The 14,385-nt window shown below is 43.0% G+C and overlaps 1 protein-coding gene across 4 annotated transcripts in view; it reads left to right on the top strand.

Annotated features, from left to right (window-relative positions):
- ADGRV1 (adhesion G protein-coupled receptor V1) overlaps positions 1-14,385 on the top strand; it is a 461,586-nt gene that overhangs the window by 158,887 nt on the left and 288,314 nt on the right. For all 4 annotated transcript variants that reach the window (XM_083151800.1, XM_083151798.1, XM_083151797.1 and 1 more), the window contains 5 exons: positions 1,750-1,880; positions 5,549-5,648; positions 12,197-12,376; positions 13,273-13,436; positions 13,685-13,778. In XM_083151800.1, coding sequence (XP_083007926.1) covers positions 1,750-1,880; positions 5,549-5,648; positions 12,197-12,376; positions 13,273-13,436; positions 13,685-13,778 — 669 coding nt within the window. The remainder of the gene's footprint in view (positions 1-1,749; positions 1,881-5,548; positions 5,649-12,196; positions 12,377-13,272; positions 13,437-13,684; positions 13,779-14,385) is intronic.

The following is a 14,385-nucleotide window of genomic DNA, read 5'->3' as shown; positions in this document are numbered from 1 at the left end:
CACTGCACAGTCAGGCAAAAGGGCAAGAGGTATGGTGGGGACTATATACTGTAGTGAGGGGTTTGCTGAACACAGTCCATGATAGTCCCTTGACGGGCACCATGTACAGTCCAATGAATAGAATGGGCAAAACAATGGTCGTGACAATTGAATATGTCTAATAATAAAGTCAAATGATCGCAACTGTCTTCACATGTTGAATGATTGTCGATCATGTACATAATTATTATTGATCTGAAAAGTCAAGTGTTGGCTGAATCTAAATCATAGCTGCCTACCTGCCTGCATTCTGCAGGAGACTCCCTGAAATAGCTGCAATCTCCCTCTCTCCCTCATTAGTCTAGCAATCTCCCTCATTTTACCTAGCCCACATTACACTGTTACATTTTTTGGGAAAAAAGGAACGAGAGATACTGTAGATACATTTACTGTACATTGAATCAGCGCCATTTCCCAGCACTTTAGAAAGTATAGTAGTTCTTACTAACTGCTTTGGGGCTCATCTACATTTGGATATAAGTAATTTTAAAAGATTCCTCTCAGATGTAGCAGTACACACCCACGCTTCTAGGTGCCATGTTCACAATCTCTTTTAACAATCTCTCCATATATGGAACTAGACACGCCCTTAGGGAGGAGCATGACACGCCCCCTATTATATTACTAACTATAATTTCCCTGAAACTAGTTTTCAAAAGTAGGCATGTATGATCTAAATGATACTGTAATCTTAAGAACAACCTACTTGTGAAGGGGACATAGCAGTGTAGAACTGTTTACCCACTTCATCAACCCAGTGATCTCACGAAGGTCCGATACGATATAATCATACACTGTGCCAATGTATACACAATACACTGTAAGCTGTACTATGGCACAATATAGCATTGCATGAATAATGCAACCACATCACATCATACGCTGCATCGTTCAATCAAACAATGAATTGTGTATACATTCGTACAGTGGTTGTGTAGAGTGGTCACAAGTACCACAATTACATAACAAATTGTGTAGTGTGAATACAGCTTTAGAGAAGAAATGAAGAGTTTTGCTAAAATACTGTATATCTAAGCATACAGTAACGTTCGCTGTCAGTGTCAAGATACAGAATAACATTATTTGTAGAAAATTGGAAGCTGGGGATTTTCTCTTTAACTCAGTGGTTCTCAAACTGTCTTGAAACGTTCTTCAAACTTTCTTCTATTCCAAAGTTTTCTTATTGAGAAATCGTGTAAAGATTATGGGCCAGATGCACTAAGATTAATGATTACATTGAAAGTGATAAACAACCAACCAATCAGCTTCTGTCTGACATTTTGCAAACACAGTCTGTGACATGGCAGGTAGGAGCTGATTGGTTGGTTGTTTATCATTTTTTGAAGCTTAGTGCATCTGGCCCTATGACATTAATTAAATTGTATTTACCTGTCTTCCAATTCTTTAGTGGTGGACAGGGTTGTGCTTCTGTTTGTCCACATATCTTCAGACAGTTAAAGCCAATGTACTGTAGATGGCTACCATTCACATTGACCACACATTTGATTTGGTCCTGGTATAGAAACCCAAGGCACTCCTGCAGGTGCCCAGTTTGGGAACCACTTCTATGACTCTCGAAGTATGGTGCTATTCCCAAACAATATGCGACTTTCTTAGCAATATGTATTACCAATTTATTTATTTATTACTACTACCAATAATCTGAGACAATTTAAAAAAAAATGACATGTGTTTTCCATGCTGATCTAGGAGAAACACTGCTGATCCATGTCCTGCGAACTTTCCCTGGGCGTGGGAATGTAACAGTCAACTGGAAACTCTTGGGACCCAATGTGGAAAGGAATTTTGAAAACTACACAGGATTTATTCTCTTTCCAGAGGTAAGTGCAATGAGCATGTATAAGTCTATTCAAATCAATGGTAATACATGATTCATATATTAATCGTAAAAATGTTTTATACATACCTCCCAACTATCCCGCTAAACGCGAGAACATCCCAGTTTTTGGGGACGTTCCCGCGTCCCTCCCGCGGCCGGCAGTGTCCCGGTGTTGGGGGGTTTCAGTTGGGAGTCCCACGCCTCCCCCCACACAGCGTCTACTCAGAGGCGCAGTGGCCGAAAATGGGGACGCCGGCCTATTTGCATAAGCCACGCCCTAATTTGCATACGTCACACCCCCTACTCTCGATGTGAAAAGTTGGGAGGTATGTTTTATAGGCAGTTGTTCATACGGTTTCCTTGTATTACTGTGTATACATTTATTTATATGGTGCCAAGCAAATAAAAAGCATGATGTGCTAGTTTATAGTATTACACTTTTGTCTCCCAGTCTACACATTTACTACATTTGTTTATGTGCAAAATAGCTGTTAAAACTCTGCTGGTAATTGAATTGTAACAAGTTTACTCTGGGTCAATTACTTTATGGATCGCATCTAAATAATGCATGAAAAACACGGCCATTAATGAGCCTATTAAAGATAACACAGTTTTAAGCTCATTTATTTTGCTCATTTATAGTGTTATTGGCTTTTTGTGATGTTGGTTGAGATTAGAGGATTACGGGCCTAATTCAGACTCGCTCGCTAGGCAGTGTACACTTGCTTTTTACTCAAAGAGTAAAACACGGGTAACGAGCTGTGGAAACGGCTCTTACCCGTGATTTTTGACACGTGCTGGGAAGCTGGCCATTGCGCAGGTGCCTCCCACTGTCTAGCTACCCGCCAGTCCCCGCACACTGCCCGGCCGCCCACAAACAGAGACCCACCAAATTCCTGGGTGTGACCCGGGAATTTGGTGGTAAAGCGGTATTACACCATCGAATGATTTATCCCCGCCTGCAAATGGATGATTACATGATTATGTAAATCATCCATTCCCAGCCGTGCATGGGGTTGTGCGAGTGAGGATGGGACGGCCGGCACTGCGTGCAGCGGGCGGTGTCTGATGGACTCGCAAGGCTTGCGAATTTCGTGGCCTTGCAAGTCAATCAGAATAAGGCCCTTAGTCAGAAGATGCCAGTTACTGCACTTAGGGCCTGATTCAGAGTTGATTCACAAATCGAGGGATTACTGAATTTCCATACGCATCACACACGCAGAAACCCGATTAGCAAAAGAAAACGCATGTGGATCATAAATCCAAGGCGCCCGGAGCTGCACTGACAGGAAGCCGGCATTTGGGGTGGTAACCTTCAGTTTTCTGGGATTGTCAGTAAAAAAAGGCAGCCATGCCCAAACATCTGCAACTTTGCAGATTAATGATCAGGGGCCAAATGTAATAGCCCCCGACTTACAGCGGCCGTGCAGGATCTCACATGGCCGATGAACTCAGAGGCTATTCCATCTGTCCCCAGGTCTCAATCAGGACCATAAGCTGGATGTTTAGTGATGGTAACTAATATTCTCCAATTTAAGTGCTGGTCGAAATGATGTTTGCACATGTGTTAGAGCAGAAAACAGCATCACTGCACTAGTTAAGTCTGATTTCTGCTCGTACCTCAGAAGGGTGTTTCAGCGGAAATCCTCTAGTCAGGCTTAACACGTTAATCAATTAAATAGGTCACCTCCTGGATGTCTTTCCTTAGACCAGGCATGTCCAAACTATGGCCCTCCAGGGGTTGTGAAACTACACATCCCAGCATGCCTTGCCATAGATTTAGCATTCCCTAATAGTAAAACTGTGGCAAGGCATGATGGGACTTGTAGTTTCACAACAGCTGGAGGGCCATAAAATGAGGGGGTCCCCCTGCATGTAGATGGGGTAGGAGAGTCCGTTCCTATATTTCCCTTGGATTGAGTAAATGGAAACTGAATATAATTACCACCCTGGAAGGGTATAGACTGTCCTCGTCCGAGTGTCCACTTTATCGGCCCAAGATGGCACAAATCACCGATGGTGGGATGTAGATTAATTGCTCGGATGCTCCAAGGATAGGTATTCAGTAGATGTATTACCAGTGCTGGTCTTTTTGATGGAGACACAATGAGAACAATGTCCTGGGTGGTATTTTGTATATCCAAGGGATGGTTCGGACTGCAATCCAGGATAGTGGAAATAAAAGCAGGGGGTGCAGATGGGTGCCCCAGTAGCTCACTGACGCGTTTCGCCACTCCAGGTGGCTTTATCAAAGGTGGGTAGCTAGGTCTGTGTGTTTAGATCTTATATACCCTATAGTAAGGGTCACATGATTCGTTAGTCACAGCTGTACCACAATCATACATATTATAATATTTAAAAAACATACACTTGAACAGGGAATGGGATCATTCGTCAGACTGCATTTAGGTCTACAGTCATTAGGTCGACCCCACTAGGTCGACTGGCAGGAAGGTCGACCTGACTTAAGGTCGACATGGGCCAAGGTCGACATGACTTAAGGTCGAATTTGCATAAAGGTCGACATGAGGAAGGTCGACTGGTCATAAGGTCGACATGGGTTTTTCACTGTTTTTTTGATCCGAATGTCGACACAGTCGACATGGACACAGTTGGCAATGAGAATCGGACCCTCGCATCGCTCGCTTCGCTCGCGATGCTTCGGGCACGGTGCCTCGCTGCGCTCGGCACACTATTTTATTCTCCCACCACGCCCTAGTGGATGGTAGGGCATGAAATACCGCCTGTCGGCACATGTCGGCTCAAAAAACAGTGAAAAACCCATGTCGACCTTATGACCAGTCGACCTTCCTCATGTCGACCTTTATGCAAATTCGACCTTAAGTCATGTCGACCTTGGACCATGTCGACCTTAAGTCAGGTCGACCTTCCTGCCAGTCGACCTAGTGGGGTCGACCTAATGACTGTAGACCTAAATGCAGTCTGACGAATGACCGCATCCCCTTGAACAGGAGGCAAAACCTAAAATGCATTTTTATATATTACAGACAATAAAAACAGCAGAAATGGTATTATTATTATGTGTTTGGGCCCATGTATAGTGGAGCAGCAGTTCAATCTACTCTTTGTATGTATAGACAAGTGTATGTTTTACTTCCTCGTTCAGTATGCTGACTGTGGGGGTTATTCTGGTTCCCTCTTTCTTGCAAATTCCTTCTTAGATGGACAAAAAATGTGCACAGAGAATTAGATTTGGGTGAGTTATTTTGTTTCTGTGCAGGGAAAATACTGACTGCTTTATTTTTACACTGCAATATAGATCTCACTTTGAAGTAAAATCCAACCGAAATCTAATTCTCTCTGCACAAGTTACATCTGCCCCACCTGCAGTGCACATGGTTTTATCCATCTAAGAAAGAATTTGCCAGAAGGAGTGAACCAGAATAACCCCCTCTAATTCCTGCAATATGAAGGTAGCGTCTTAGAGGTTCCACAGTTGACACCTGCATTAAGTACAGCCTTCATGTTGTTGTAGGCAGATTCGGTGGACCCCACACCCAGATCCAGCTTCCTAATTGTAGAGCTGGCCCTGGGTGGTTATTTTTTAATAGAGGATTGTATTAATACTAACTTACTACGAAGTAATAGTATAAACAAATAATGATCCCATTGACATGTAATTTTTTGTTCTTGGCATACAATGAATAGGCAGTACTGAACACAAGCTTTACTGTTCATCTGCTAGACGATGAGATTCCCGAAGAGAGAGAAGAATACCGACTTGTCCTGTACAATGTTATAACACAAGGTGGGAATCTCGTATATATTTCTCCAAAACGTCTTTGCAAGGTTATCTTTCTACGTGCATCCTCTGTGGATGGAACACTGGGGCCGATTTGGGATCACTCATTGCGCATGTGCAAGCCCAGCAGTGAACGGCTTCGGCAAGTTACACAGTCGCCTGGGCCATTCGCTGCTGGCGGGAGGGCTGCCGGTGTGCAGGGGATGGCAGCAGAGGAACGCCTAGCATTTCATGGGTGTCCCCTTAAAAATGCTAGGTATTCCTCTGTAGAAGCAGGTATGGTGATGCCTGCTTGGGGCGGGAAGCTGACATCACAACCTCAGCACCCGCACCATCTTCGGTAATCAGCAACGGAAATAAAAGTCAGCATATATTTACTTTTATTACCGAGGGGGAGAGAAATAAATTGATGGTCAGCAACCATTTAATGAGTTCTCTCCCCTTCAGCCGCGTGCAGGGGGATGTGTCTGGGCTGCGTGCAGCTTTTATGGGCTCACTAGGCAGCGAATGTACACTGCCTAGTGAGCCAACTGAGTCAGGCCCACTGTGTGTCAGAAACGCCCACAAAGAAAAAAGCAAGTATCCTTTAGGGTGCACTGAGGATCAGGTGATCGTTTAAAAATGAACTTTTATTGTTATTACGTAAAATTTGTCTCTTGTTATCATAGCCAGGAGACCAAAACATACCTCCCAACTGTCACGATTACAGCAGGACAGTCCCGATTTTCGGGTGCTGTCCAACCCGCGGCAGGCATTGTCCCGCTGCGGGGGGTTGCAGTTGGGAGACCCCCCAATCTAATAGAATAGACGCTGTGTGCATGCGCACAGCGTCTATTCTCGTATGAAAATGAGGTTGCGGCTAATTAGCATAAGCCGCACCCTCATTTGCATACGCCCCGCCCCCTTTTCGGGTGTCCCTATTTCCCTAACACAGAAGTTGGGGGGTATGCCAAAATACATTGTCTAATGCTGTGTACACACGGGGGAGATAGGTGCTATAATCGTTGGGAATATGGTCGCAGGCGACCATATTGCCAGTGATTGGGAGTGTGCCCCGGCGATAAATCGCCGGGTGCGCGCTCCCGTTTTCTGCCCCATTGGAATCGCTGGTCGCAGGAGCTTGCTCCTGTGACCAGCTAATTACCTCTGCGGCACCCCCAGCAGAGGTTCGTTTTCAACAGCGACCATCTCTGGTCGCTTGTTGAAAAAGAGACACTGAGCAATATATTGCTCAGCAATATATTGCAAGCAATATATCTCCCCCCGTGTGTACGCACCTTTAGTGAAATATTAAAATGATAGATACGTGAATAAAGAATAAGAAAATGTTGTGTTTTAAAAGAAAAGAGAAGGACAGATAAATGTGTGTTTGCTTAATTTATTTTTTTGTGGGCAACGTTACCCTTTTTTATTAAATTCTAAAGCTGCTGTCTAGATATCATTAGTTTTATGGCAGCTATTGTTCAAAGGGATTTTACAAGCTTCTTGTTAGGGGCAGTAGCGCACGCAGGGGGGGGGGGGGGGTTCTGAGTACCCAGAAACCCCCCAGGAGTATAAGGGCCCTAGGTTGAAAGCTGAGGGTCCACTCTTTCCATGGGTATAAGAATTTTAAAAATTGGCCTTTGGGAACTGTAGATATCTGACTTCAAAGCAGTGGTCCCCATCCAAGCCTATTAATTGCGCTTCCCAGTCAGATATTTCAGGTTTTGTCTGACTTAGACAGCTGTTTATCACTCTCCATTTTATCACTTTTGAAGCTTATTGCATCTGGCCCTAGGAGAGTTACATTGTTGCAATTCCCTTGTTGCTTTCAATAAAAGGATAACTGTATCAGTGCCACCAGACTGTTGCAATATTATCTCAGCCTTTACTAGAGCCTGTTAAGATGCTTAGAAGTGTGTTAGTAATTCTACACACTTATATGAGATACTTGCATACTTCATTAAGAAGTTGCACACTTAATGGATGTCAGTTAATCATTAGTATAATTCCACGCTGTACAGCACTTAGGGATACCACTGTGTGTGTTAAATTGGTATCAGAGTGTGCCCATTCTTTCGTACATAGTGATCTGTACATATATGTTATGTCCGTAAATAAGCGGTGTATCCGCCGGATTTTATACTTTCAAGCGTATATATACTCTTATCCCTGCTACATTCAGAATGCATGGGTTTGCAAGTCAAATGAGAGTACTCTCGGATTATTTCCATATGCTACAGGGCTGATACATAACAACTCATATACACAAAGCCAGAATTTAGCACATTGCTAGTACTGATTGCCCGAGAATAAGCGGTATAACCGCTGGGACTAATATGGCTATATCTTTATGTTAATCAACCCATGTTCAGTCTATATATATGCTGAGCCAGTATACTATGACCCTCCTATATGCTGAACCGATGTTACAGCACTCTTCACAACACAGGTTTCCCTATTGCTATGCCCGAAATTGAGTGGTATATGGCCGGGACTAGCGTGATAAGTTTATACAGTTTTCACATTTCTTCTAACATCCATAATGGGTCAGTTTCATAAATAATATCCAGTGTATTGCTTAACTGGGCAGTATTCAATGAGGCTGATTCGCCATGTTCTGCGGCGAATGTGTGCTATTTTCGTGCTCTAAGGTGAATCTACTGAAAAAGTGATTTACCCTATTCAACGTGCAATATTCGCCAACGGCTAACAGTAAATGACGGACAATTCGCCGTCTGATAGTCACCGCAATTCGCTGTGGTTTTTCAATGGGTTTTTCAATGTGATTCGCCGTGAGTGTATTCAATGATCAGATCAGATGGTGTTTTTTTTTTTATTTGGTGTAAAAAAATCAGGAATTTTATTATGTGAAGGGGCATGCTATTTTTATTCATGTGCTTACAGCACATGAATATATATTTCATTTAATTTTTATTTTTACACATATACATCTTCACATATACACATTACATATGCACGATCGGGAGCAGTGCAAGCGGCTCCCTACCCACGTCCCCTGCTAGCTCTCCCGGGAGCAGCTTCTGCTGCCTGTGTCCCCGGGAGCCCTGCTTCTGCCCCACAGAGTCCAGCGCAGGCAGGGAGGCTTCCATCTACCTGCCTGCCGCCGTCCCCCGGCTTCTTGCGGCGTTCGCCGCATGGGTTAAGAATCGCTGTCAAGGGCAGCAAAGCCCTGCAGCATTGAATACGGTGACAGAGAGGGCTGGCAGCGAATGCTCCAGCCCTCCGGAACACAGCGACTGTGCAGCGAGTCCTAAACAGGATTCGCTGCATATGCCGAGTATTGTCATTGAATACTGCCCACTGAATGTTTGATAAGAAACAGGCTTTTATCGCCGTTACGCCCCACCAGCCTCCGGAGCCGCCTGGTAAGTGTGACTGCAGTAAGGCAGATTAAGCCTTTTTACGTCCCTCCGTTCACTCGTAGCTATCAAGGGGTCTGTATGTTAATACATATTGCGCCCACTCTCACATATATTTCCAGGCTGAGTATTCATCGCTGCCGCTTCCTATATATCAGGGCTCGCGCGGGATACGTGTCCCGGTGAGTACTGCAGCCGTTGCTCGTACACTTACTGTACTACATATGTATCAAAAATTAATCGGTAATGCTACTACTATTACATAAATGCATCTCAACAAATCTACATTACTGAGCTTGCCTGACTAACACTCCTCCTGCAAGTAACAGTCTGGTGGCACTGATACAGTTATCATTTTATTGAAAGCCACAAGGGAATTGCAACAATTTAACTCTCTTAATAAGAAGCCTGTAAAATCCCTTTGAACAATAGCTGCCATAAAACTAATGATATCTAGACAGCAGCTTTAGAATGTAATAAAAAGGGTAATGTTTGCCCACAAAAATTAAAAATAAATTAAGCAAACACACATTCATCTGTCCTTCTCTTTTCTTTTAAAACACAACATTTTATTATTCTTTATTCACATATCTATCATTTTAATATTTCACTAAGACAAAGTATTTTGGTCTCCTGGCTATGATAACAATAGACAAATTTTACGTAATAACAATAAAAGTTAATTTTTAAACGATCATCTGATCCTCAGTGCACCCTAAAGGATACTTGCTTTTTACTTTGTGGGTGTTTTAGGTCTGTGAACAAGTAGTGTGTAGCACCTCCCAGATTAATATTAGGGAAGATTATGTCTCCTTAATTTCCAAAATAATTGGGGGAGGGGGATTGCATCTAATTGATACATGGTACTGGTGTGGGAATGTTCTCTTATGGTGTCCATTGTGTATCAGAGCTGGATTAAGGGGGGCCCTGGAGAAGAATATCCCGGGCAACCCTTTCTTATGGGGGCCCCTGGCCGGAGCTGCTGTGCACCTGCTCAGTTGCTGCTATAACCCCTCGACAGGCTTTGATGCCAACAGCAGCTCTACTGACTGCAGCAAAGCAGAGGCTGGAGGTGTATCAGCCCCTATGCTGTCCTTGAAGAGGGGGAGGAAGGTGGGCAACAGCCTCTCCAACAGGCTGGGATCTTCCTTCTCCCTGGAGGTTGGGGCCCTCTCCCTGAGGGCTACTGTTGCAAGCTGCACTAAGCTCTGTTGGGAAGTTCAGCAGAGTTGAGTGGTGAGTGCATTGGTGTTGGGGAGGGGTGGATCCTGGTCTGGTGGAGCATGTATCGTTTGGATGGAGCCGCATGGCATGTGCAGCCGGGGGTGGTTGCTTAAGCGAGGGCACACCTGTCTTCGGTGCCCTGGGCCTCCAAGGGCTTAATCCTGCCCTGCTGTGTATGTTTGGGTGGGTATATATTGCCTATTTGGTCACTTCTCAGCATGAGTGTTCTCATATGTGAAACATTCCGTTAATATACTTGTTAAGCACATGCTACACTAAGCACCAGGATTCAAGGCTCTGCATTCCTTCTGGATATATCCTGTTTCATTTTGTTTTGCTGTTTGTTTACAAGCACTAGGGGGTAGATGTATGAAGCAGTGATAACACAGGAGAAGTGATAAAGTGCCTGGTACTTTATCACCGGCCAATCAGCTCCTGACTGTTAAGTTACAGGCTGGGTTTAAAAGGGAACAATTAGTAGCTGATTGGCTGGTGATAAAGTACAGGTACCAGACACTTTTTCACTTATCCTCCCTTATCACTGCTTCATACATCTAACCCTAGGTTTTTATTGATTCTGAGATATGTATTTTATGTCGACATAAAGAATATCAGCACCATAATGTTGACCCATGATTTTAGAGCTGCAATTATGGTTAGATTAGGGTTATGCTGCAATTATGGAATTAGTTATATTCCCACCAGCCAAGAACAGTTACCATCCTGATATCTCCATCACTGTTGACAACTCGACAATCTACCCTACCCCACAAGCTCGTTGCCTAGGGGTCATAATCGACTCTGAACTGTCCTTTGTTCCCCACATTTAATCTGTCTCCAAATCATGTTACATGCATCTAAAAAACATATCCAAAATACGACCATATCTCACACAAGACACTACAAAATCTAATCCATTTTCATTATATCCTACAATGATTATTGCAATAGTCTCCTAACTGGTCTTCCCAAGAACAGACTCTCACCACTGCAATCCATTTTAAATGCTGCTAGGCTGATCTTCCTTACAAGATGCTCATTGTCTGCTGATCCGCTCTGCTAGTCCCTCCATTGGTTGCCTGTATTTTACCGTCAATATAAAATACTTCTGCTCACATATAAAGCTATTAACCATACTGCACCAGCATATATCTCTTTACTTATCACAAAATATCTCTCATCTTGACCACTTTAGATCTGCGTCTCTCTTCTGCACGGATCACTAGCTCCCATTCACTAATACAGGACTTTCATTGGGCTGCTCCCACCCTATGGAATCCACCCCGCATGATCCGATGTGCACGGGACATTTCACCTGATCCCAGTGATCCCAGCAAGGGCTGCGTGATTTGACAAATCCTACTTGCAGCCCTTGCGATGTCTGGCGCCGATCCAATGTGCATGGGACTTTTCACCCGTTTTCTCGACCCAAACTGTCGACATCGGTTCAAAAGGACCCAAATCGTATAAATGTATGGCCAGCTTTAGGCTTCTATTTACACGTGAAATCACATTGTCAACATTCTGTGGTCATTTACAATGTTAACATTCTGGGATTATCAACATTACGTCACTGTCAGTGACCTTCAGACCACACCAACATTTTACTGTTAACATTTTGAATGTCAACATAATATACCACACTTGATTCAAGGACACCAACTGCCCTAACCTTTGGGTCATAATTTGCTATCTGTTTTAGCAAGTATTTGTTCTAATGTTCTCTGCTTGACTCGCAAGGATGCAAATTCGCATCCAAATGAATCAACCAGAAAAAACCCCTATGTATCTTCCCCAAGGTAATAAATTTAGATTTGATCAAAAATATCAAAAACCAAGGATCAGTGATGGATAGCAGAGAACCATGCATTGTTAGGGTACCAGAGTATAAAAATATCTGGCCTTAACATAAGGTAGGAGATAGCAGGAATTGTAACATGACTAGTGTACCATTGCTTTGTTTTCCAGGGGTTTCAGGCCCTGGTGAGGCTGTTCTTGAAGAACAAGGATCTGAAGCGGTTCTGACTGTGGAAGCCAGTGATGAGCCACACGGACTAATACACTTTGCTCCTTTATCAAGGGTTGTCTCCACCCAAGAAGGAAATAAAACAATTCAGCTCTTTATCAATAGAGAGTATGGATCCTTAGGTTTGTAGTTTTGAATATCTAATGAATTTCAGCTCTAATTACAATTTCAGTTATCACTATTATTTTTATATTCTCTTTACAGTTTTTATTGAGGGTGAAGTAAAACTGGGTACGCACTGAGTGATATGCCATCCCATTTGGTGGATCGGACCAGCATATCACCTACATTGCGTAGACGATACCACATAGTGTGTACACACCTTTTCTACAGTATAGGCTGAAGGCCCAACTCTCAGCATTGTGAGAGAGTGGGTGTGCTGGTCATGCCACTCCATTTATGGTTGTGCCCCTCTACCCACACTCATCTGGCCAGGAGTAGGGCGTTTACCACACAGCGCAGGCAGTTTAGAGCTCTGTTCCAGGTTCCAATTAAGCCATGTGGCAGCAATGTCATTAGTGAGTCCCCAAACATAGGGCAACAAACATATTCTAGCAGAGCAGAGATTCTAGTGAGATCAAAATGTAATTAACCAGCAGGTAGAGGCAAGGAATGCAAAGGCTTGGTATAGATAGTCACAGAGGTGCTGCTGAGCATGGGTAGGTCTCTGGTAGCAATGGTACTAAAAACCTGTCCTAGTCCACTGATGGCAGTCCTGTGTATAATGAATACATGGAGGTGATGATGTAAGTCTGGAGGATATAAATGAAAATGTATCAATTGATAAGTAAGGTGTACAAATGATTACATAACTGTTAGTGGTGGTGCCCAGATCCTCCAAAATACCTGCAACATTAATAGTATGCAGCCTTGTGCATCACCTAGTGAGTGGTACCTGTATAATTAAAGTTTTATGTCAATGTTTATCACAAATACAAACAACAAAAAGTAGATTTTCCTGATTTCTTTTGTCATACAGTGCATTGAGTCACTGCGTTTTGCTTTTGGTCTTTGTCAGGAGACATTAATGTCACATATACAACAATGGTGGCACTCGCACAAGCACTGAATGACAGTGGCACTCACAGAGCAGAGCCGGGTCTGGATTACATTGCCACATCTGGATCTCTGATCATACGGGATGGTGAAACCACGGCTGCCATTAATGTATCTATTCTGGAGGTAACATCTGTTTATTCATCACATTTCTAATGTGCAACATAACATCATATTAATAATAATAAGCAGCTACTTGTCACATAAAGAACATTGTGTGTGATACAATGCTGCTGGCTTGTGCTAGTAGTGTATCATCATGAAATGTTACTAATGACCTTTAGAAACTGATGTACCTGTCTCATCACAGCCACATTAGCCGGATTGTTCATTTCTCCAATTTGAATTCAATGATTGGGGTTTTATCTTCACAGGACGATATCCCCGAAGTCCAAGAATACATCTGTGTCACCCTGATATCTGTGGAACTGATTGTGAAGTTGGCAACATCCTCTCATCCACGCCTGGGTATTGTAATGTTTTACACATATATATATAGATATATATATATATATATAGATATATATATATATATATATATATATATATATATATATAGTCAGATATCTGTGCTAAGCACACACATCTTATTGTAATAGGTATTTGTTATTTTAAATCAGATACTTCGTATTCTACTGCTTTTATTTAGTGTTTGTTGCCTAGGTGGTACTTTTATATTTATTGTCATCTAAGTTGATGATATATTGTATCGTTTGTCCAGCGGCACAATGTATGGTTACATCGTGTTGCCCCATCGCTGGGTCACACCATCCTAAGTGTGTGTTTAGCTTAAGGTTCCAAGCTCGCCAGGTAGCTTGTATATGAAACTTTATTTCACTAATCTTACTGCAGACATCAGCTGTTTATAAGTAATTACGTGGTTAACAATGGTACAAAATATCAACCTAACATTTGGCCGAGTGGGCAGACTACATGGGGTGGGGGGGTAAATAATGAACAAAGTGGCAAAAAGGTGGTGGGAACACACTGAAAAATTAAATAAGAGGTCGGCGGAGTAATATAATTAATGAATAATCGATCACTTGTACTTTCCTGTCTTCTTGCTTTCGGAAAC

Source organism: Crinia signifera, chromosome 1 (assembly GCF_055691185.1).
Source record: "Crinia signifera chromosome 1, ASM5569118v1, whole genome shotgun sequence".
Lineage (NCBI taxonomy): Eukaryota > Metazoa > Chordata > Amphibia > Anura > Myobatrachidae > Crinia > Crinia signifera.
The sequence above is the reverse complement of the archived record's forward strand: the minus strand, read 5'-3'. Positions and strand labels throughout refer to the sequence as shown.